Source organism: Hippocampus zosterae, chromosome 4, assembly GCF_025434085.1.
Source record: "Hippocampus zosterae strain Florida chromosome 4, ASM2543408v3, whole genome shotgun sequence".
Classification (NCBI taxonomy): Eukaryota; Metazoa; Chordata; class Actinopteri; order Syngnathiformes; family Syngnathidae; genus Hippocampus; species Hippocampus zosterae.
Genome location: NC_067454.1, coordinates 22,376,131 through 22,401,128, shown reverse-complemented (window position 1 = coordinate 22,401,128; position 24,998 = coordinate 22,376,131). Strand labels below are relative to the sequence as shown.

At 47.4% G+C, this 24,998-nt stretch overlaps 1 protein-coding gene across 1 annotated transcript; it reads right to left on the bottom strand.

Annotated features, from left to right (window-relative positions):
• Nucleotides 1-153: 153 nt before the first annotated feature.
• On the bottom strand, nucleotides 154-14,356 carry cln6a (CLN6 transmembrane ER protein a). The gene is made up of 7 exons (XM_052063325.1): nucleotides 14,169-14,356; nucleotides 12,594-12,711; nucleotides 12,389-12,487; nucleotides 12,009-12,197; nucleotides 10,629-10,684; nucleotides 10,044-10,163; nucleotides 154-1,200 (listed from the first exon to the last, which is right to left on the bottom strand). Exons 1-7 carry the CDS (start codon nucleotides 14,228-14,230, stop codon nucleotides 930-932), a joined length of 915 nt encoding a protein of 304 aa, XP_051919285.1. The 5' UTR covers nucleotides 14,231-14,356; the 3' UTR covers nucleotides 154-929.
• Between the last annotated feature and the right edge of the window lie 10,642 nt (nucleotides 14,357-24,998).

Here is a 24,998-nt window from a genome sequence, read left to right as displayed (position 1 = left end):
AGAGTACAGTGGGCTGAATACAATGCAAGCCACACTTTTCAGATCCGTTTTAGCTTAAAGCTGTGTATCATATTCATTGTACTTGACAATCACATGCTACTCTGTGTTTGGTCTATCAAATATAATCTGGGGGGGAAAAAAGTTTTGTGTTAAGAGGTCAAAAGAAATGTATATTCAAGGGGTACGGAGACCTTTTGAAAGCATTGTGGATGCAGTATGTACTGCACATATGACTGGCATCAGGCTCAATCCTTGTTCCTCCAAAATATTCACTTGTAAAGAGACCCAGCGGCATGTTTGCTTAACTATTAACATTAGATCGTCAAAGTGAACAAGCCATTTTCAACACTATAGATTGATCAGTGATTTGTAAAAATAATCTCTCACGCGCGCACTCGCGCATGGACTAACCAATAGTGTGGATTTGTGAAAAAAATAGGAAATTCACCAAATTTGGACATGGGAGTTTTCTGAATGACAATCTCAAAATATATTTAAATGCTGCACTGTAAAATGAAACAAATAACAATATCGACCGTTGTAAATATGTCAAGAATTACAGTGTTTGCTTGGGAGCAGAGGTTCTTTACAGAAATCCACAACAGCACTGATTTTGTGTATTCCATTCTTCTTTCATTATTGAGGTCAGCACAGTAGTGAGCAGCCAGGGCAGTGGGTATTGAATACACAGGTGAACATTGGTTCTGCCTTAACAAAGAAGTGTCGAAAACGTAATTTGAGAAATACTGTCAACAATTCAGCAATGACAAAAACATAATAGCTGTAACACATCGTTAAACAGTTGTAACATAATTTTGTTCCTTGTTCACGGGCTATCTTCTCTAAAAAGAAAGGAAAAAGCAATACAGTTTCAAGCCAACAGTAAATGGTCATATGGAGTAACAATGTACAAACATGAACAGTTCAGATTACTGCTCTTTCATGATATGTAACATGTAGAAGGACCAGGGTTCTGGAACGTACACTAAACCAGGGTACTTGTTGCGTAGCACCGGGTCATTCCATAGATAGACAACCCATAGTGTCACGAGAAGCACAGTAACACTAAAACTATAGAATAAGAAAAGACCATTGCTGTCTGGGCTCAGGCCATTATGCCTTTGATAAATCAGCAGAGCCACCATCGCAAAGTAGGTGAGAAGAAAGAGTTCAGTGATTTGTCCTTCCGTGACCAAGTACCTGCGGTGGAAAGGAAACAAAGACACTCATGCCACAATTGGACTGCAAATTAAAACAACTTTGACATTCACAAGAGCCAAGACAACAAACAAGTGCGCAGATGTAGACAAGCGAGTGGGAAGCTGAAGCAGACAGTGTCAATAAAAATGCAAATGATCTATATTTATTTATTTATTTATTACATGTAATGATGTTTGACCTTGGAGGTTAGCCTTAAAACCTGTTTGTCAGAGGTGGAAGTGATTAGGTCAGCCTTGCCACCAATTACCTCTTAAGTCTGGCTGTGATGGAGAGACAGTGCAGCTTTTGTGCATTACTACTACAGTACTACCGTATTGGCCCGAATATAAGATGGTGTTTTTTGCATTGAAATAATACTGATAAAGTGGGGGTCGTCTTATATTCGGGGTCTATACATTATACCCATTACGACGCTAGGTGGCGCCAGATATCAATGAAGCGAATGCTGAACTTGAGTCCCCAAGGCCAAAGTGAACCACTGCCACAAAGAATAAAAATGGTGGTAGCGCGAAGATGAAAAATAAAAAATAGCGGTAAGAAGGAAAAGAGAAGAAAATACATAATAGAAGAGATAACAGAAAATGGAGAAACGTAGTGACAATCTGGAGAAAAGTGGGTTGAACATCGGCCAAGTTAACCGGCAGCTGATGAGAAGTTATGATGTAATATACATTTCAAAAACCAGAAGCTATTTATTTACGAATGTGATTGCACTTTAGATTTGAATGAGGCAAAATAACACGCTTTTTCTCTCAAATATATTGTTATAATCTTTTGTTTCAGACGTACTATAATTATTTTCTGTATAAAAATTAATTTGGTGTTCAAAAAGTCTTTTTTCAAACGTGGGTCAAGAGTGTCACGTTGAGCCCGAGGCGATGAGAAATCGCCTCGTGCACAACAGAAAAAAACGAGGTGGATCCCCGGAGAAGCAGACAACGAAAAGATCTTGTGAGAACAAAGGGGTTTTAATAAAGAACAAAAGGAGCCCGAACAGGGAAAACGGTAACAGAAAACGCTGGTCAAATAAGGACCAGGGAAAAATAAGGAAGACAACCGAAAACGCTCGCGAAACGATAAAGGGCGAGGAACTACCGAAATAACAATTTGATCACAATAAGAAGTACGCGAAGATTGGGGGCCGTAAGGCAATAGGGCAGCGAGAAATTGTCAATGACGAGAATAGCAAATAGAGAGCAATGGCACGGTAAGGAATTCTCCGGCAGTGAGGTGACTGCCGGAGTCGCCTAATAAAGGCAGGTAATCAGCCCGAAATAACGGGCAGGTGTGCCGAACAGGCGGAGGGAAAAACCCGCCACCTGCTGGCGAGCACGCGACGTGACAGTACCCCCCCCTCAATGGACGCCTCCCGGCGGACTACCCGGCTTGGACGGATGAGCAGTGTGGAAGTCGCGCAGAAGGGACGGGTCAAGGATCCAGGAGCGAGGCACCCATTGCCGCTCCTCCGGCCCGTAGCCCTCCCAATCGACCAGGTACTGGAAGCCCTTGCCCCTGCGCCGAGAGTCCAGGATGGCACGAACCGTGTACACCGGGTCCCCGTCGACCACCCGCGGGGGCGGCGGCGGAGCGGGAGGGGGCGCCAAGGCGCTGGAAGACACAGGCTTGAGCAGGGAGACGTGGAACACGGGGTGGACCTTCATGGAGGCCGGCAGCCGGAGCCTGACCGCGACGGGGCTGATGACGGCCTCGACCTCGAACGGGCCAGCGAATCGGGGCCCCAGTTTGGCAGACGAGCCGGCCAGGCGAAGATCCCTCGTAGCCAGCCACACCTTCTCCCCCACCGCATATGAGGGCGCCGGGCGCCGACGACGATCAGCGATCTGCCGGTTCCGGGACGCAGTGCGGGACAACGCAGCCCGGGCCTCCCTCCACACGTGATGGGCCCGCTTAAGGTGGCGCTGCACGGAAGGGACCTCCACCTGCCCCTCCTGGGACGGGAACAGCGGTGGCTGGTAACCGTAGGCCGTCATGAACGGCGACCTGCCTGTAGCGGAGGAGACGAGAGTGTTGTGGGCATATTCCACCCAGGGCAGGTGGTCGGCCCAGGATGCCGGACGGTGGAGACAAACACAGGGGAGGGCCGCCCCCAGATCCTGGTTGGCGCGCTCAGCCTGTCCATTGGACTGAGGGTGGTATCCCGAGGTCAGGCTGGCCGTAGCTCCGAGGGACCGGCAGAACCGCTTCCAGACGCGGGACACAAACTGGGGCCCCCGATCCGAAACGATGTCCGCCGGAATGCCGTGGAGACGGAAGACGTGCTGGATGAGGAGGTTGGCGGTCTCCAGCGCCGACGGCAACCTGGACAAGGGCACAAAGTGAGCGGCCTTGGAGAAGCGGTCCACGATCGTGAGCACGACCGTCCGGCCCCGGGAAGGCGGTAGGCCCGTGACGAAGTCCACAGCGATGTGAGACCACGGGCGGGGAGGAATGGGCAGCGGCTGGAGCAGTCCTGCCGGAGGCTGATGTGACGACTTGCCGCAGGCGCAGGAGGTGCAGGCCTTGACGAACTCCGTCGCGTCGTGGCGGAGCTCCGGCCACCAGAAACGCTGGGCGACGAGCTGCACAGTCCGGTTCACCCCGGGATGACACGCCACCTTGGATCCGTGACCCCACTGCAAGACCTCCGAACGAAGGGCAGGAGGCACGAACAGCCTCCCCGCTGGGCACCCTGCCGGCACCTGCACCCCCACCAGGGCGGACTGGACCCGCTGCTCAACCTCCCACTGGACGGCCCCCACTATGCACTGGGTCGGGAGGATGGTCTCCGGGGAACGGTCCCTCCCCGCAGGTTCGTGGAGCCGGGAAAGGGCGTCAGGCTTAGTGTTCTTAGACCCGGGGGAGTAGGTGAGGACGAAGTCGAACCTGGAGAGGAAGAGGGCCCACCGGGCCTGACGGGCGTTAAGTCTTTTTGCGGAGCGGAGATATGCAAGGTTCTTATGATCGGTGTAAACAGTAAAGGGTTCCTTAGCCCCCTCGAGCCAGTGCCGCCACTCCTGTAAGGCGGTTACCACAGCCAACAGTTCCCGGTTGCCCACGTCGTAGTTGGACTCGGCGGCACTGAGTCGACGGGAGAAGAAGGCGCAGGGGTGCAGCTTCTGGTCGACTGGGGAGCGTTGGGACAGCACCGCACCCACCCCTGAATCCGAGGCGTCCACCTCTACGACGAAAGGGTGGTCAGGGTCAGGATGTTGCAGAACCGGGGGACTAGTGAACGCCGCCTTAAGACGAGCGAACGCCGCATCCGCGGCAGGGTCCCACTTAAAAGGGATCTTGGTCGAAGTAAGGCGGGTTAGGGGAAGCGCCATCTGGCTGTAACCACGGATGAAACGCCTATAGAAGTTGGCGAACCCCAAGAAGCGCTGCAGTTCCTTACGGTTGGACGGGACCGGCCATTCAGTGACCGCACGCGTCTTAATGGGGTCCGCCCGTAGCTTGCCCTGTTCTATAATGAACCCCAGGAAGGAGATGACGGGAACATGGAACTCACACTTTTCTGCCTTGACGAAGAGCCGGTTCTCGAGCAAACGTTGTAGCACCAGCCGAACATGTTGCCGGTGCTCATGCAGAGAACGAGAAAAAATTAAAATGTCGTCAAGATAAACGAAACAGAAGATGTTGATCATGTCCCGGAGCACGTCATTAATGAGGTTCTGAAAGACGGCAGGTGCGTTTGTGAGGCCAAAAGGCATGACGAGATACTCGAAATGGCCCAGGGGGGTCTTAAACGCGGTTTTCCACTCGTCGCCCTCTCGGATGTGAACCAAGTGGTAAGCGCTGCGTAAGTCTAATTTTGAGAATATTGTGGCTGATTGTAATGGAGCGAAGGCGGAGTCCAACAAGGGTAGCGGGTATCTATTTTTAATTGTAATTTCATTTAATCCACGATAGTCTACGCAGGGTCGTAGGGACTTATCCTTCTTCCCCACGAAGAAGAAACCCGCCCCTAACGGTGAGCGTGATGGTCTGATGAGACCTGCAGCGAGCGAGCTGTTAATATATTCCGTTAACGCCTCACGCTCGGGATGGGATACCTGATACAGACGCGATGTTGGCAACGGAGCGCCCGCCTGCAGGTCTATCACGCAATCGTAGGGGCGGTGTGGGGGCAAGGAGCGCGCGCGATCCTCGCTAAAGACCTCCCTAAGGTCCCGATAGCACTCCGGCACTCCGTCAAGGCAGATCTCCTCGGGGGGCGTGACGCGTTCGTGCCTCCCGACGGCTGACTGCAGGCAGTGCTGGTAACAATAAGGGCTCCAGCTATCGATAGCGGGGCGCGCCCATGAGATCACCGGGTTATGCGTCTGAAGCCAGGGTAAACCGAGGATGATCGGGGCGTTCCGGGACCGCATAACATAAAAACGGCGATGCTCAATGTGATTACCGGATAACGAAAGCTTTAACGGCTCCGTTCGATGCGTTACCACCGCCAGGAGGCGCCCATCCAGATCACGCACCCGCTTCGCCACAACCAGCTCCTCTAAAAAGCACCCCAGTTCGGACGCGAGATTAGTGTCCATTAAACAGTCATCTGCTCCCGAATCCACCAGGGCCCGAACCCGTCTTGACCGGGAACCGCCGAATACCTCCGCCTCGAGCTCGAGTCTATTGGGGTGTCCTGGTCGCTTGTCTACTCGACTAGGCTCGGGGGGCGACGCGCGGGGCCGTGACTCACAGTGCTCGGGAGGAACGTGGAAAGACGATCCCGGATAGCTGGATGCGGCGCGGGGGGTTGGTTGGGCGCCGTTTGTTGCAGCATGGTCGCGATGACGGCGCCTTCCTTCCTCCGCACCACCGTCCTTGCCGCCCAGCTGCATCGGCTCGTCCGTGGTTGCTGTCTCCCGGCCCCGGGAGTGATCACCGAACCCACGATGTTCCTCACGGTACGTGGTGCGGCGGGACGGATACCGATCACCTCCACGCTCCCGGCCTCGCTCCCTCAGGCGATTGTCCATAAGGAGGGCGAGGTCGATCAGCTCCTCCAAATCGGTGCTGTGGTCGCGGGTCGCCAGCTCGTCCTTGAGTAGTGAGTTCAGGCCACGGCGAAACAGTCCACACAGGGCCCGATCGGCGTACCCGCTCTGCGCGGCCAGGATCCGGAACTCGATGGAGTAGTCAGCGACCGACCGCCCTCCCTGCTGCAGGGCGAGCAGCCGACCCTCCGCCTCTCTGCCCCGCACGGGATGGTGGAACACTCGACGGAAGGCTGCCACGAAGTCAGGATAGGAGGTGCGGAGATTCGGTTTAGCGTCACTGGTCGCGATAGCCCACGACGCCGCCGGACCTGTTAAAAGACTCATGACATAAGCCACCTTGGCGGCGTCAGTAGCGTAGGCGGACGGCTGTTGGTCAAATATTAGCGAGCAATTGTGTAGGAAGTGTCCACACTGCCCGTGCTCACCCCCGTAACGAGGGGGATGTGGAAGCGAGGGCTCCCTCGACATAGTAGGGTACGAGGAGGGAGCCTCCGGGGTGGTAGGACGAAGCCCGGAAGGTGGTCTTCGTTCCTCCACCCGAATAAGGCGAGGTTCGAGATCATCGAACCGATGAGCCAGCATGGAGACCGCGCCGTTGAGTTCCGTAAGGGCTTGGCTGTGCTGACTCATTTGCCGCTCTTGTCGAGCAAGAGCGGACAAGATCTTTTCGGCGTCTGCGGGATCCATGGTGGCCGGAGAATTCTGTCACGTTGAGCCCGAGGCGATGAGAAATCGCCTCGTGCACAACAGAAAAAAACGAGGTGGATCCCCGGAGAAGCAGACAACGAAAAGATCTTGTGAGAACAAAGGGGTTTTAATAAAGAACAAAAGGAGCCCGAACAGGAAAAACGGTAACAGAAAACGCTGGTCAAATAAGGACCAGGGAAAAATAAGGAAGACAACCGAAAACGCTCGCGAAACGATAAAGGGCGAGGAACTACCGAAATAACAATTTGATCACAATAAGAAGTACGCGAAGATTGGGGGCCGTAAGGCAATAGGGCAGCGAGAAATTGTCAATGACGAGAATAGCAAATAGAGAGCAATGGCACGGTAAGGAATTCTCCGGCAGTGAGGTGACTGCCGGAGTCGCCTAATAAAGGCAGGTAATCAGCCCGAAATAACGGGCAGGTGTGCCGAACAGGCGGAGGGAAAAACCCGCCACCTGCTGGCGAGCACGCGACGTGACAAAGAGAGGGTCGTCTTATAATCAGGGCCATCTTATATTCGGGCCAATACGGTAATATGGAGGTTGGTTCTCAGGGCCGGCTTGCTCATTTGGCAATCCAAGCAAACTTTAAAGCCATGGCCTCGATGGCCAACATAAATTGTGTGTGTGTTTGTGCGCGTGTCTGTGTGTGTAATCACCTTCACATAATTACTGTTTATTAAAACTAGTTATTGACTCTTAATGTCTTAATGTCAAGTCAAAATGTTTTACGATGAGGAAAGGAGAGATGCGTGAATTTAAATGTATATACATTTTTAATTAAGACAAGCGGAGCAAGGTGAACGAGTTTGAAATCAGTGTTCCTGCCCAGAGTGCAAAAAGTGAAACACCCAGCCAGCCATAGCTGATGATGAACCGAATGTAAATAAATGTCAGCTACTAAATGCAGAGTGGTATAAAGAGGCTCCCTCAACGTACTGCTGCACCGAAACAGATCATGGAGGACTGCATCATCCACACAGGTCCGAAGAGGCAGCCGGTAAGACAAAGTTTTGTGATCAGTTAAGAGTTTATGACCTGGCCAGCCCAGCAGGTTACACAGAATACGTCGCCAGTGTTGACTTAACTCTTTTGAGTGACCGGATTACTGCCTAGTACCGGTATGTTTGCTTGCAGTATCATTCTTAGTGTTTGGTGCTAGTTGCACTTTTGAGGGTATACGGTGTTTTGATTTTAAAAAAAAATTAAAAGAAGAAATTCCACTTATGTGAATGAATTTCACTTTCAATAAAATATTTGATATTAAAAGGCAACCACTGTGACAGCTTTATTCATGTTTGTAGTGTCCAAATGTAAAGCAAAAGTAAATACATTTAAGGCTCTTTCTTGATGTCATAGTAATTGTATGCGTCTGTGCTATGTGTTCAGAGATGGGGGACTCAAGTCATAGGACTGAACTCCAGTCAGACTGAGTTGCAATTTTTGGGACTTGGGACTTGCTTACCAAAAACTTGGGAATGACTTGACTTCAATTGGGACTTTGTATAGAAGTGATAGAACTTGACTAAATACATGATTTGACAAGTCATCTTGTTTATACTGTAGTTTGAAATCTGCGTTTTAACTGAGTTTGCCTTTTTAAGATGAGAGAAAGAAAAAGAGGGTTTTTTTGTTTAATTCATGCCAACCTGGCAACCCAGTCAGCGTCACTTGTTGGTGAGACCTAAACACCAACAGCAAAAGGAGCAACTTCTAGGATCATTAATTTGAATTAATAGTACAGGTATTTTTTTTCAAGAATAAGAATTAAATAGGATGACAAAACGCATGATTTGCACCACATGGAATGAAAAACATCTAACTCATTCATAATACGAAACCCAAATGTCACAATTTAGTTAGCAATACAAACATTGGGTTGGAACCAATAAAAACTATGTGATTGTGCAATTTTAAGTACAGCTAAGTAACATAACCACGGGTGGGATTGTTTGTGACAACTGTCTCAACCGTTTGTTTCGACTGTTGCGGTTTGCATAGTCTAGCAAAACTCAACCCCCCACCTGTTCTCTGTTTTGTAACAAGATGAAGCAGTGTGCACTTGAACCCAGAAGGTTGCGACTTGAGACCTATGACTTGCATGTAATGTGACTTACCTCTGTAAGTGTGTGTTACTACTAAGAGTTATTAAAAATAATCTGCTTTCTTGTCTTTGTGGGTTTTTTTCTTAGGTTTTTCTCCTCATCTGAAATGCCAACGCCAGTGCAACCAATACACCTAATGTGGTTTACGGCCGGTGACTAATGGAAAGAATGAAACCTCTCATCAAACTACACAACTATGCCAAATTGAAAGGTGAAAAAAGAAAAATGTTGCTCATGGATGAGTGAAATCTCAATGAATTGATCTCTTTTCAAGTGGGGAAGCTTCATGTCAACCAATAACTCTTAAAATTGATTTATTACAATTACAATTGGATTACAATTGGAAGCAATGTTCATTTAACAACAACAAATTATAATACCGAATAACTCCCATCATCCCCACCATGCCCTCCTCCTGCATCCTCTCTTGGGGAGGGGGGCTTATTTGTTGATGTGCCCCAGAGAACTTTCTAAACATGTCAAAGTGACCTAAACTATTCGGAGCACAAGTATGACTAAAAAAAAAAAAATTTAAAAAGAGGAGGGAAAACAGAAGTGGCGGGTGTATGAGCAAGTCACTCACATGATTTGTTTGGTCGTAGGGATAGTCATAAATTCAATAGTAAATTTTATTTTCCATTTTTAATTGGTTGACATTATTTTATCAACTAAGCCAGTCAAAAAAAACTGCTATTAGATTTATTTGGTAAATGTATGCAAATAAACCTCACCTCAACTGCCACATTTGGTAGGATTGGTTGTGCTCCTACAAGTTCTCCATTGACTATCAATGTTAGTTTTTAATGATTATGGCAGATTTGAAGAGGACCACGGTCATATTGTACAAGTATACTGTATGTGTTGAAATCAGAATTCAGTTTTACTATATGCCAGGGGCAGACTTATCAAGAGAGAGAAAGAGAGCGAGAGAGAGAATATCAAGCTTGCTTTGCAGATGGTTGTGGATAAAAACAAATACATTTCTTCTTTTGAGAGACATGATGAGCAACTGACCAGTAATAGAGTGCGCTTGGTGCAAGTAGCAGCTGGCCTGTCATTGGAATCTTCTGCTCTGTAGGCTGCGTGAAGCATCCAGTGAAGTAGATGAAGAGAGTGATAAAGAAGGGAATATACCTAAAACACCAGAGATGGGTTCTGATGAAATGCACTGCTCGAGTCATAGTCATGGTTTCCCTTTTCTGGGGAATATTTACGCCAGGTGCTTCAGTATACTGTATGCATCCATTATTTTCCTTTTCATCTTGTATCATATCAAAGTACCTTGTTTTAAAATTCAAGACTGCGAGACTGAGAGTTCAAATCTTTACATCAATCTAATTTAAGTCAGTGAATCAAGAACATACTGCGCCCCGAAAGATATGGAACTGTTGCCTATTCCTCGTATTACACCGCCAGAAATTTTTACTTCCTGTCTTTCCTGTTGTTCTTTTCTTTTTTTCAGCCTGAGTGTGTCAAATACTTTACTATTATGTTGACGGTATTTGACAAAACACACACGACAAATACACTTTGCATTAATTTATTATGGTTCCATTCATTTCCCATTAGATGTATTGTATTAATATCATTACGACTTACCACATTAAATGTCCCAAATGTTCATCATAATAGTATAGCAGCTCAAAGGACTCAACCTGTAAATAAACAAACAGTCTCAATTATTAAAACACATTTATCACAAATTACTCTCCACTCCCATCTCCCCCATAATGACTACAAATCAATGCAGCATAGTTCTCTTGAGCAACAGTGACACCTACTGCATTTTCTCTTTTGTGTGTATGGCGGTAAATGAAATGTGGCTTTAATGATTTTGGAACATGTTCAATTATGAATCATAAATCATGGATATTGTGATATGACAAAGCTTTTTCACTCCAAATCTGTTCATTTTATAATGTAAATAATAATATGTATTATTTGTATTATTCTTATTACGATTATTATTATTCTCTTGCTTATTTGGAAATATTAATAATTTAATTGAAATAACTGATTATTTTCACCACTTGCACACTGCCACTGTTATTTTTTTTAACCAGCCTGTGAGACTAAATATTTGGCCTAATTAATAACATCGAGCTTGTGAGGCTGGTAGACTACGGTAGAACATTTCACTTTTCATGGAAGACAAAATGCATTGCAGTTGATGTACAGGCCAAAGGTTTAATAAATAACTTTAAAAAATACTCTGGGTGTAGGCAGGTTTGGGCTTAATGTATATGAATGGAGTAACCATTTTTACTTTGAGTACAGTACTTTCAGGTTTTTTGGGGGAGAAATTTCTAAGCAATTCGGAACCAGAAGTGTGCTGGGTGCTGGGGCATTTGATGGAGAATGACGGAGAAACCGGAGCAGTCACGCACATTAAAAATACAATTCAAGGTTTTAAGTGAGTAAAACAAAAGCAGACAGACCACTGTCAAGCCATACAAATAGATTATAGTTATATTGTGCATTACAACAATACATAACTATATTTATAATGTGACACCAAAGTTTTTAAATCTATTTTCACAGTCACTCTCATTAAACAGCCTGATTGAGCCAATCATTTCAGCCATTGAGCCAACCCTGCCTACTGCCCGAAGACAGCTGGGCAAGGCTCCAACACGCCCGCAACCCTCGTGAGAATAAATGGATTAGAAAATGGATGGAAGGATGGATGTTTTCAATCATTTTAAGAATACTAAGAATACCTTTATTAGTCTCGCAATGGAGAAATTCCAGATTCACAGCAACAAAGTTATGAAAGGAAGAAGTAGAACAACAAAAAAATAGGAGCTGCTGGAAAGGCAGCCACTCTCATAATTTCTTGCGTATTGCAATAGTGTCAACAAACAAAACATGATATCAGCTCAATAACTACAAAAACAGAACACTTATGTTCTGTCCCAATACTGAATTATAGAAAAGTAGTTTCACATGGCTCACACCAAGGAATAATCAGAGCCTTACCAGTGAGGCAGGTTTGAGATCTCTCATGATCGGGTTCTCCCTGACAGACAGGTGGAGCTTGTAGCCACTCAGAATTAGTCTGTGGTTGATGGAGTCTCCAACCAGGTGGATGCTGGCTCCCATGACAAAAGTGATGATGCAGAGGTAGACTGCTGAGCGAGGCAGTGCCCTTGGACTGCGCTCGATCAACTAACAGGAAAAGCAAGAACAGTGAACCAAAATATAGCAAGTGTAGCAAGGAATTTACCTCAGAATCCCATCTAGTGGCTCTGGGAGTTCATTTCGAATGATTTGTCATCCCACTCAACATTTATGGGGTTTTATTGATATGTCCTTGATATCTGAAGACAGATGGGTACTGACAATATGTTCACACTTACCCGAAGCATGAGAAAAGGTGTTATGACATTATAGGCCATGTGGAAATAGTCTCCGGCGCTTGGTTTGTTCAGAGGAAACCACTCAAGTGGAATCAAGATCTATGTACAGAACACCAGGAAAGTGATAGTGCTCATTGTTTCATGGACAAGTCGACATTACTAAAGCAAGTACAAATCCAGACAACATGGATTATGATTTACTTACCATGACAATAGGCCGGCCAAAGTCTAAAATCCAGTTTTGCAGGGTCAGGCAGAACCACAAATCTAAATGGAAACCTTGCCTTTTCTTCTGTGGCAAGCTCTGCTTCGAACCAAGTGTGCTGTTAAAACAGATAAATCCAGTTACACAAAATTCTAGCACAGATACAGTTATTGGATCTTTGTCATATAATTCACATCTGTAAAAATGTGGAAAACAAATTTAAATATACTCACACAAAATGTAAGTATTTCGCTACTTTATATTTTTGTCCGTCTGGTGCATGTGACCATTTGACGTTAAGTAAAAAATGGTTAAACCTCAACTTTCGGATCAGTTTTACTCCAGTCAATGTTCTTTCGCGTTTCATCTGTCCTTAGTGTATTGTTGTGACACACATTGGTAAGACTGTTTTAGCTGTATAAAATATAGAGAGAATACATTTAGGGCTGTTGTAGGTTGTCAACAGACACATTCATTGATAAGGAAAATCTGTTTAATTTTATTTTATAGAGATTGAAATGGCTCGGGTCAAACTGAACTGAGAGAACATAGATGGGAACAACGCTTGAAGGACAGGGCAGACTGAATTATTTAACATGTTACATGTTTAACTTGCGGATTATTTGCCAATTTATACAGTATATAGATGGATGGATAAACACATAGATCGATTGGTAAAGACATAAATATACACACACATAAAGATATGTGTTTGTTTTTATTGAAAAGTGTTTGGACAATAACTGATCATATTGATGGAGTCAAAATTGAAATATATTGCAGACCAGTTTTTTCAATGTGCGTAAATATATTAACTGATAGGATATGTTGCAATGTTTCCCCACATGTCATATACGCACTGGAGGAGGATGATTTTGATGAATACGTTGCAGAACCATTTATAGAGACTTTCAAAGGCCCTTCGTGTAGCTATCGACTAGCGCAGTTTAATGATTTTGTATGTTGAGTTAAAACAGTCATTGACAGCATACAAAAACAGCTGAATTATCTGCTCATGCAAAAGGAACAGGACCATTTGTGAGCACTAACAAAAGGAGGGCTATCAAGTCCATGCCCGAATACAAGAGAACAAAACCGCAATAATGCACTCATGCTGAAGGAACTTGACAGGTGTCAATACCAAGAAAACAGAACTCATACACTACTCAACTTCCATGTTTGTGCAAGGACATTGCTTTTATTGTAAAAATAAAAAAAATGAAAATAAAATAGCCTTTCAAACTGCACAGACTAGAAACAAAACTATTCGAGAAATGAATGAAGCAGTCATAGACACCACGGTTTGTCAATTATTTAAATAGGGATAGCGGAACCGCCGCCACTCAAAAAACAGCATTACGTTCTCTGTCGTTTCGTGGAGGCTATAAACCACTTAACTCTTTGCGTAGCTGCGCCGTGGCTAGAACTGCAGTGACGACACGAGGGCACACAAGTAGCACACGTCATTAACTGACTTAAGTGCAAACAAATAGCCTCTGTTCTCTTTTAGACCCCTACACGATACTGAAGCTAGCACTGTCAGCACCGTTTGCACAACGATTCAATCGAACTAACCTATTTTGTGTATTTGTTCGAAAGGTTAAATCGTTCTCCCGACGTTTCCGTATTGTCTCCATATTCGGTGACGTTGCTCTTGCTAAAAATAAAAACAAAATGCGAAGTCAAATCCCACATAAAATTTAAAGTTTACAGTAGTCGCATCTTCTCGTCACCAGTGCTTCACTTCCTATTTACTGTCTTGTCCCCGCCCCAAATTGATTGCCAACCAATCAGCATGCAGTGGAGACGTCGAAGGGGGAGTTTTTTTTCCAGACGTGTGCGTTTGGAATTTGGTCTGACAAATAGCTCACGCAAAAATAAATTGGCTTCGCAGTGAGTGCAAATCATTTCAACATTATTTACATTTCAATTGATGACCACACAAAGCCAGCTTTGCCCTAGTCATAAATTACTCAGTAGCTGCACTGCAGAGAACATTATAACAATGGCTCTTTGAGCTGTATGCTTGCAGAGCTAGTCGGGGAAAAGTGTAAAGCGCATTCCATTTTTTTGGGGAGACAACACTAAAACCAAAATAACAAGGATACATCCACGTTTTCCTCATTCCATCGCCACTAATATACGTTTTATTATACATACAGTACACTGCACATGCTGACGTAATATTCAATGAATGTGTGTGACAAAGTGAATCCATCACAAAACCTCCTATGTGAAACAGACCCCAGATGAACAACAAAAGGTTTTGTTTTTATTTTTATTTTTTCATGGAAAAAAAACATCAATCCAGCGAATCTGTGGATGGGGAGTTTCGGCCTGCGTCTATTTCACTATAACATAAGAAAAGGTAAAATAAGATATCTTTTATTTGTCCCACACCGGGACAAATGTTGTGCCTATCACAAATTTGACTTTAATTCTCCTTATTTATACAGTGAACCCTCGCTATGACTCGGTTTCACGCCTTCTCTGTAGATTTTTTTGCGCATTTTTAACAGTGCATTGAGCTCTGCATCCTGATTGGCTAACGGACTGTCGCCCAATGCCAATCGTCTCCGCTGTCTTGTGTCTGTACAGCAGAGGTGCCCAACTTTTTTTCTACTTTACTAGCAACAACCGCCTGCAATCGACCAGTTACCGCACGTGCGCGCATATAGACTAAGGGTGTGGAAAATAATCGATATTAATCGATGCGCACGTGCGCGATGCGAGTGCATCGGCTCATTCACTGGATACGACGCGATTGACGGGTGAAATCGAGATTCATCGCGATGCGTTGGTGGGTATCGGTAAAATCCGATTCAAGCGCCGTTTTATTCATGTTAAACGTCACCTATCTGCCCTTCCTAGGCGCAATGATTGCACCATCATTGTTTTGTGTTTTGTGTTGAATACGGACGGTAATCGTGCGTCACATACAGTCCAGAACACAACTAGCGAAACACTATGGAAGTTCGCGCAAGCAGCAGCGAGGAAACTACTGTATTTAATGCTTCCGCAACATTCAGATCTTATAATACTTCGGCTTCAAAAAGAAAGACGGAAAGATTGATAAAAGCTCCGTAATTTGCAAAGAATATCGCACTACGAAGCCATACAACGCAGCACCACAAATATGCAGACCACTTAAACCAGTGGTGTCCAAACTTTTTGCCAAGGGGGCCAGATTTTATGTGGTAAAATGTCGGGGGGCCGACCTTGGCTGACATTCTTTACATTGAACAACAATATTGTTCAACAAATTTTAGTAAGCCAGTCTGTTTCACATTTCCATTTTTATTTTAATTTCAACAATCTTAAGAATTTCTTTTGGTTCATTTGAAACAGGTATATCACATGCAACTGCTTATTCACTTGACTTTTTCTTAAACAGAAGTCTCCTGAGTGCAAATTGATTGATTTGAAACATAAAATGTATCACCATGACTTTTCAATAGTCACAAAACCTTTGACTCGAACAACAGGGAAATGAACAAGCAATACACATATCCACAACTGCAAGGATCATTTGAAATATGACATATCAGACATCACTCCGTAAACACGGAGTGATGTCTTGTTAACTCGTGAGTGATGCCCTCTAGTGTCTAAATGCTATTACTCATTTAGTGAATGCTATTACTCATTTAGCCACTAGAGGGAAGCAGTACTCTATGAAACATCACTCACCAGTCTACGAGACCTCAGTCAATGCAACACGTGTTCCATTGCGCACAAACTGCGGGCCAGACGGCACTGATTTTATGACGGGCCGAGGGCCGGATGAAATTCGACCGCGGGCCGGATTTGGCCCCCGGGCCGGACTTTGGACATGCCTGACTTAAACCTATGGCACCACATCACCGACAAGTTTCCCGCCCCCTCCACCGCCTCCACCTCCAGTTCCTCGTTGGACACCGGAGAAACTCTTGGCAAACCAGGTCAGGATCAGAAAAAAATCGCCTCTTATTTTGGGGGTCCCCTTGCAGCTCACTGTGCCCACGCAAGGAAAAACTATATATGGATGACTCTTTTGGACATTTCATTTTGACACTCAGTGAGAGTGGTCTGTGTACGCTACAATACACACAGCAGCTTTGAGGCTGTGACTGCCACATTGTTTCAATTTTATTTTTTTTCTGTCCTATGGAGATGGATATTTCATATAAGACACTCTTGCTTTGAAGTCAAGATGGCGCCCGAGTAGGCAGCCGTCAGCAAGTGCTCTCATGAGCCTTGCTTTTTTTGTTGTTCTTGTGTTTCTTTTGTCACTTTGTGTTTGTTGTTACGTCGTGTGGACTTGATGTGGACCTTTTTCAGCATTTTTTGGCCACGACATTCATCAAGGAGGAGACTCTGTGCTTGGTGGTTGCGCCTTCTCGGCAGCATGGGTATACCAGCACTGTTTTTGACTGGAGGAATGTCGGCGCCATTTGACTGTCGTTGCTGGACAGTCCCGGGGCGCTTGTGTCTTGCGCCTGTAATGGGCAGCATTTTTCACAGCCCCGCTTTGTTCAGCGGAGAGATCGGTGCTGTTGAACGGTCTGCGGCTGGATGGATGGAGGTCTTGAGGAGCCGACGATGAGAAGAAAGGAGCGTTGGCGCGGAGTGCCGATGCGGATTTGGAGCTGGGAGTCGCGGCTTGGAGTTTGAAGCGGATTACGTGGGACAGGAGAAGTGAACTAATCTCGTTTCGTCAATGGATGCTACAGCTTTGTGTTTGCTTTCAAAACTTAGCTTGTAGCAGACGTGTGCACATTTTCAGCATGACGCCTCTGATCCACTGGAGAAAGGACACTTTGATCCTCTCCTCTTTCATCTAGAACTGCTTCAGACAACAAAGTGTATGCAGAAAATTGGTGAAGATTGCACGACTGTCTCTGTCCTATGTGTTGTCTTGTGTTATTTTTGTTATTTTGACTTCAAAATGGCGCCGCGACAGTGGCTGCCTTTCCAGCAGCTCCTATATTTTGTTGTTCTACTTCTTACTTTCATAACTTTGCTGCTGTGAATTGGGAATTTCTCCATTGTGAGACTAATAAAGGTTTTTCTTATCTTATCTTCTTACTCAGTGAATAGTCTGTTTGTGTTTACACTACAGCAATAGCTGTGAGTCTCGGGTGCCAAATTGTTTACATTTTCTTTGCACAAAACCCAATTGTGAAAGGGCTTAAATAAGTTGTTTTACACGTTCTACTGTTTATAAGGAATAAAGTGGTCTACTATTTGCAATACCATACTGAATTCCATCTTTTTTAAAACTTTTTTTCTTTGCGGATTTGCATCATGTTGAACTGCACAATATCACAACAAATTGCACTGTATCGTATCAGATCGCATTGATTTGAACTAAATGTGTATCGCGTCGTATCACATCGCGAAGAAGGTGAAACGTATCGCATCGTGTCGCCAGAAAATTCCATGTATCGTTTAAGTATCGCATCGCTGGTAGTGCATCGAGATGTGTATCGAATCGTCCTCAGTGCTGAAATTCACATCCCTAATATAGACACGCACACACGCGCACCCATGCGCACGCACGCAAGCAAACATGCATGTCATGATGAGCAACTGCCACATCAGCCCCCAAAATGAATGAAACAGATGAATAAAGTAGATTCACAAGGTTTTGAGTTTGTGAAAAGGAAATCACTGCCTACCATAGTAGAGACCTGACACGAGGCTTAGGACATTTTTAGAATGTTAAACAGTTCATTCCGGGACACAGGCAATGCACCAATTTGCTCACAAACAAAATTAAGTAATATAAATAAAACTGCTGTACAGCTTGACTTTAAACATATGAATTTAGAATAGAATAATAGAATAAGTCCTATTGTCTACCACTAAAATGCAATACATTTGGATACATCATTAACATTGACCATTAATTCTCGACGTTTTTCTCAAATGCTAAAAGACATTTCACAAAGGTTTCCATCATGTCTCAGCACAACACCCTTTTCTAAAGCTACATGAACACAACCACACCTTCTCACTTCAAAACTCAAACAATATACACATCGTTATACCCTACAGAAAAAAAACAAAAACACCATGTTCAATTTGTGAGAGGTTTCTTTGTTTCTTAATTGCCAAAGCATATTTTTAGAGATTTTACAGTCTCCTTAGATCTTTTTTTTTGTTTAGATTTGTGAGTTTCATATGAAGAGTATACATCTGTAGAAAGTACTGCATGTACATTACTGTAACACAATTCAATGCAAAAACTGAATCTATTGCTCACAACAGTACTCTTGAAAATATGTTCAGAGAATGAAGTGTATTTTTATTTACCATAATCAGACCGCAATCATTGTGCAGAATCATGTGCCTGAGCTGCATCAGACCACACCACTTCATCCACATCACAGGCTTTATTCTCTCTTGCCAGGCACCGCGGGGAAAAAGCACCCTGGAATGGCGACTTCATCCTTGGAAGGCCCCCATTGGGTTGTCAACACAGGCCAGATTCATTGCCCTGAGGAGGTTATCTGTCACGTATGGTTGTCTGTCATAAACCTTCCATTTCCACGAAGAGAAAAAAATCCTCAATAGGGTTTCAGCAAAGGGGAGTAGGGTGGCAGACAGACATTTAAAAACTGGTTATTGTTGGTGGTGAACCACTCTCTGATTTGGTTTGTTCCGTGGAAGCGGACATTATCCCAGGTGTTCACATACAGTATATGGGATGTGAGAGCCCAGGATAGTGTTGTTGGCCGTCCAGGTGGATGTCTCTTTCGTGAAGAGACATTGGGTGTTGTAGGATCCAACGACAGCATGTGTGGACAAGCCCATGGCACCACAGAGAGTACTCTAACTCTTCCTCTTCCTCCTTATCCTTCTCCCCCTTGTTGGCCTTTTCCTCTTACTCGTTGGCCTGCTGCTTTTCTTCCGTGGCCAGCTCTTCTCACTCCATGGCCAGCTCTTTTCCCTCCTCAGGCTCAAATTCCTCTTCCCCTGACTCTGCCTTTATCCATTGTGTTGGCTTGGAAGCAAACTGTGCACTCTGAACTTGCTTTTATACATGTGGTCACAGCATTCGCAAAAGGTGTCTTCAATTTTGAGGCATTATGTGTATTGAATGATGCCTGGTATTTTTATTGTGTTCAAATATTGCTGACTGTGGCAAGCATTTTGCATCACATGAGCTTTTATTTGAAAATATGAGCAGAGTTCTTTTGCAACTTGTGTTTTAGCAAGGAAAAATGTGTTTACATTAATGAGAACGAGGATTGTGCTTTGTGAATTGTGTCTTCATGTGAAATGTGTTTATGGTATTGGCAAATGGTTAGATTTTGTAATGTGTTTAGAGAACCGGTCTGTCACGTTGTGCCCGAAGCGATAGACAGATCGCTTCGTGCACAACAAAAAATAAGGAAGTGGATCCCCGAGATAGCAGACAGAAAACGAGATCTTGTCAAAGAACAAAAAGAGTCTTTAATACGAAAACACAAAATACCCGACAGGAAGAATAACAAAAAGCGCTGGTCAAATAAGGACCAGGGTAAAAATAAGGTATCAACAGAAAACGCTCGCGGCAAACAAAAGCGAGGAAGATCTGAATAGGCTATAGGAAATAATTTACTTACCATCAATAACTTGAACGACTAGACAATTGCCAGAAGGCTAGGAAGCAACGAGTAAATTTAATTTAGGGTTTTCTTTCGCGAAGGAACAATGGCGCGGCGTGGAATTCTCCGGCAGTGAGATGACTGCCGGAGTCTCTAAATAAAGGGGGGTAATCAGCCCGAAATTACGGGCAGGTGTGCTGATGGCGGAGGAGAAAACCCGCCATCTGCTGGCGGACACGCGACGTGACAGTACCCCCCCCTCAATGGACGCCTCCCGGCGGACTACCCGGTTTGGATGGATGTGCAGTGTGGAAGTCGCGCAAAAGGGACGGATCAAGGATCCAGGAGCGAGGCACCCACTGCCGCTCCTCAGGCCCGTAGCCCTCCCAGTCGACCAGATACTGGAACCCCTTTCCCCTGCGCCGAGAGTCCAGGATGGCACGAACCGTGTACACCGGGTCACCGTCGACGACCCACGGAGGGGGCGGCGGCGTGGGAGGAGGAGCCAAGTCACTGGAAGACACGGGTTTGAGTAGGGAGACGTGGAAGACGGGGTGAACCTTCATGGTGGGTGGCAGCCGGAGCCTGACTGCAGCTGGGCTGATGACGGCCTCGACCTCGAATGGACCAGTAAACCGGGGTCCCAGTTTCGCAGACGTGCCGGCCAGGCGAAGATCCCTCGTTGCCAGCCACACCTTCTGTCCCACCACGTATGAAGGAGCCGGGCGCCGGCGACGATCCGCGATCCGCCGGTTCCTGGTCGCCGTGCGGGACAACGCAGCCCGGGCCTCCTTCCACACGCGATGGGCCCGCTTAAGGTGGTGCTGCACAGAGGGGACCTCCACCTGCCCCTCCTGGGACGGGAACAGCGGCGGCTGGTACCCGTAGGCGGCCATGAAGGGGGACCTACCAGTGGCAGAAGAGACGAGGGTGTTGTGCGCATACTCCACCCAGGGTAGGTGGTCGACCCAGGACGAGGGACGGTGAAGGCACACACAGCGGAGGGCCGCCCCCAGATCCTGGTTGGCACGCTCGGCTTGTCCATTGGACTGGGGGTGGTACCCCGAGGTCAGACTGGCCGTGGCCCCGAGGGACCGGCAGAACCGCTTCCAGACGCGGGATACGAACTGGGGCCCACGGTCCGAGACAATGTCCAGTGGAATACCGTGGAGGCGAAAGACGTGCTGGATAAGGAGGTTGGCGGTCTCCAGCGCCGAGGGCAACCTGGACAGAGGCACAAAATGGGCAGCCTTGGAGAACCGGTCCACGATCGTGAGGACGACGGTCCTCCCACGGGATGGAGGTAGACCCGTCACGAAGTCCAGGGCGATGTGGGACCAAGGACGAGGCGGAACGGGCAACGGCTGGAGCAACCCCGCCGGGGGCCGGCGTGAGGACTTGCCGCAGGCGCAGGAGGTGCAGGCACTGACGAAGTCCGTCACGTCCCTCCGGAGCTCCGGCCACCAGAACCGCTGGGCAACGAGTTGTATAGTCCGGTTCACCCCAGGATGACATGCTACCTTAGACCCGTGTCCCCACTGTAAGACTTCTGACCGCAGCGACGGAGGCACAAACAGCCTCCCCGTGGGGCATTCTGCCGGAGCCTGAACCCCCTCCAGAGCAGCTTGGATCCGCTGCTCAATCTCCCACTGCAAAGACCCTAAGATGCACTGGGTCGGGAGAATGGCCTCCGGAGACCGGTCCTTCTCAGCGGGGTCGTGGAGACGGGAAAGGGCGTCAGGTTTGGTATTTTTGGACCCTGGGGAGTAGGTAAGGATAAAATTGAAACGGGTGAAGAACAGGGCCCACCGGGCCTGACGGGCGTTCAGTCGTTTTGCGGAGCGGAGGTACTCGAGATTCTTGTGGTCCGTATAAACTGTGAAGGGCTCCTTCGCCCCCTCGAGCCAGTGCCACCATTCCTGTAAGGCGGCTACCACGGCCAGCAGTTCTCGATTACCTACGTCGTAATTCGACTCGGCAGCACTGAGTCGACGGGAGAAAAAGGCGCAGGGGTGCAGCCTCTGGTCGACCGGAGAACGCTGGGACAGCACCGCCCCCACCCCTGAATCCGAGGCGTCCACCTCCACGACAAACGGGAGATCAGGGACAGGATGTTGTAATACCGGGGGACTGGTAAACGCCGCCTTCAGGTCTTTGAATGCCGCGTCCGCGGCCGGGTCCCATCTAAAGGGGGCCTTAATAGATGTAAGCCGGGTCAAGGGGAGCGCTTTCTGGCTGTAACCGCGGATAAAACGCCGGTAGAAGTTTGCGAACCCCAAAAAGCGTTGTAATTCCTTACGGCTCGTCGGAACCGGCCAGTTAGTGACTGCCTGCGTCTTGCTGGGGTCTGCCCGTAACTTGCCCTGTTCGACAATGAAGCCCAGGAAAGAGATGACGGGTACATGGAATTCGCATTTCTCTGCCTTGACGAAGAGCCGATTTTCTAGTAACCGTTGTAACACCAGCCTGACATGTTGCTGGTGTTCCTGCAACGACCGGGAGAAAATTAAAATGTCATCAAGATAAACAAAACAAAAAATGTTCAACATGTCTCTTAACACGTCGTTGATAAGATTTTGGAAGACGGCGGGGGCGTTTGTCAGCCCGAAAGGCATGACTAAATATTCGAAATGACCTAACGGGGTCTTAAAAGCCGTCTTCCATTCATCACCCTCCCGGATGCCGACCAAATGATAAGCACTGCGTAAATCAAGTTTGGAAAAAATAGTGGCCGTTTGTAAAGGGGCGAAGGCGGAGTCCAATAATGGTAGTGGGTACTTGTTTTTAATCGTGATCTCATTAAGACCACGATAATCCACGCACGGTCGCAGGGTCTTGTCCTTTTTCCCCACAAAGAAAAACCCCGCACCTAATGGTGATCGCGAGGGTCTAATGAGACCTGCAGCGAGCGAGCTGTTTATATACTCCGTCAGCGCCTCGCGCTCGGGTTGGGACACCTGATACAGCCGTGAGGTCGGCAACGGGGCGCCCGGCTGCAGGTCTATGGCGCAATCGTAGGGACAGTGCGGGGGCAAAGCGCGTGCGCGATCTTCGCTAAAAACCTCACGAAGGTCCCGATAGCAATCTGGCACTCCGTCAAGGCAGATAGCTTCGGAGGGTTCGACACTGGTCCGTCCATGTTCCCCGATGGCAGATCGTAGACAGTGTTTATAACAATATTTACTCCAACTGTCTACTGCTGGGCGCTCCCAGGAAATTACGGGGTTGTGGGTCTTGAGCCAGGGCAACCCAAGAATGACCGGAGCGTTACGGGACCGCATTAAATAAAAACGGCGATGCTCGACATGGTTACCGGAGAGGCGGAGTTTCAGTGGTTCCGTTCTACACGTAACTACCGCCAGGGGGCGCCCATCGAGATCACAAACCCGCTTCTTATTAGCCAACTCCTCAATACCACAACCCAACTCGGACGCGAGAGCTGTGTCCATAAAACATTCATCCGCCCCCGAGTCTACCAGGGCTCTAACCCGCAGCGACCGGGATTCCCCAAATATCTCCCCCTCGAGTTCTAGTCTGTTGGGATTTCCCGGCCGGGGGTCGATACGCCTTGACTCGGGAGGTACTACGCGGGGTCGCGACTCACAGTACTTGGTGTAAGGGGAGGGCGGCGACTCCGGACGGCCGAGAGCAGCGTGCGGACCTTGTTGGGCGCTGTCAGACATGGCCCGATCGCTGAGTCGATGCCTTCTCTCCTCCAAAACAGCGTCTTTGCCACCTAGCTGCATCGGTTCCTCCGCGGTATGCCGGGACGGGAACCGATCACCTCCACGTTCCCGGTCTCTCTCCCTCAGGCGGTTGTCTAATCGTAGGGAGAGATCGATCAACTCCGCCAGGTCGGAACTGTGGTCACGGGTCGCCAGTTCATCCTTGAGCTGGGGATTTAATCCATGGCGAAACAGCCCACACAGCGCTCGGTCTCCGTAGCCACTCTGGGCGGCCAATATCTGGAACTCGATCGAGTAATCCGCCACCGATCGCCTTCCCTGGTGGAGTTCGAGTAGCCGACCCTCCGCCTCTCTGCCCCGCACGGGATGGTGGAACACCCGGCGGAACGCCGTGACGAATTCGTGGAGCGAAGACCGGAGGCTCGGCTTCGCGTCGCTCGTCACCATCGCCCATGACGCCGCCGGACCTGTCAATAAGCTCATGATATATGCCACTTTAGCGGCGTCATTAGCATAGACGGAAGGCTGTTGGTCGAACACGAGCGAGCATTGGTGGAGAAACTGTCCACACTGCCCGTGCTCACCCCCGTAACGTGGGGGGTGTGGAAGCGAGGGCTCCCTCATCATTGTGGGGAATGATGCGGGAGCCTCAGTGGTGGTAGGGCGAACCACGGGGGAAGGTGTTCCCCGTGTCTCCACCTGTACCAAACGGGGTTCGAGATCATCGAACCGATGAGCCAGCATGGAAACCGCGTTGCAGAGTTCCGTAAGGGCTTGGCCCTGCAGACTCATCTGTCGCTCTTGTCGGTACAGAGCGGACAAGATCTTTTCCATGTCTGCGGGATCCATGGTGGCCGGAGAATTCTGTCACGTTGTGCCCGAAGCGATAGACAGATCGCTTCGTGCACAACAAAAAATAAGGAAGTGGATCCCCGAGATAGCAGACAGAAAACGAGATCTTGTCAAAGAACAAAAAGAGTCTTTAATACGAAAACACAAAATACCCGACAGGAAGAATAACAAAAAGCGCTGGTCAAATAAGGACCAGGGTAAAAATAAGGTATCAACAGAAAACGCTCGCGGCAAACAAAAGCGAGGAAGATCTGAATAGGCTATAGGAAATAATTTACTTACCATCAATAACT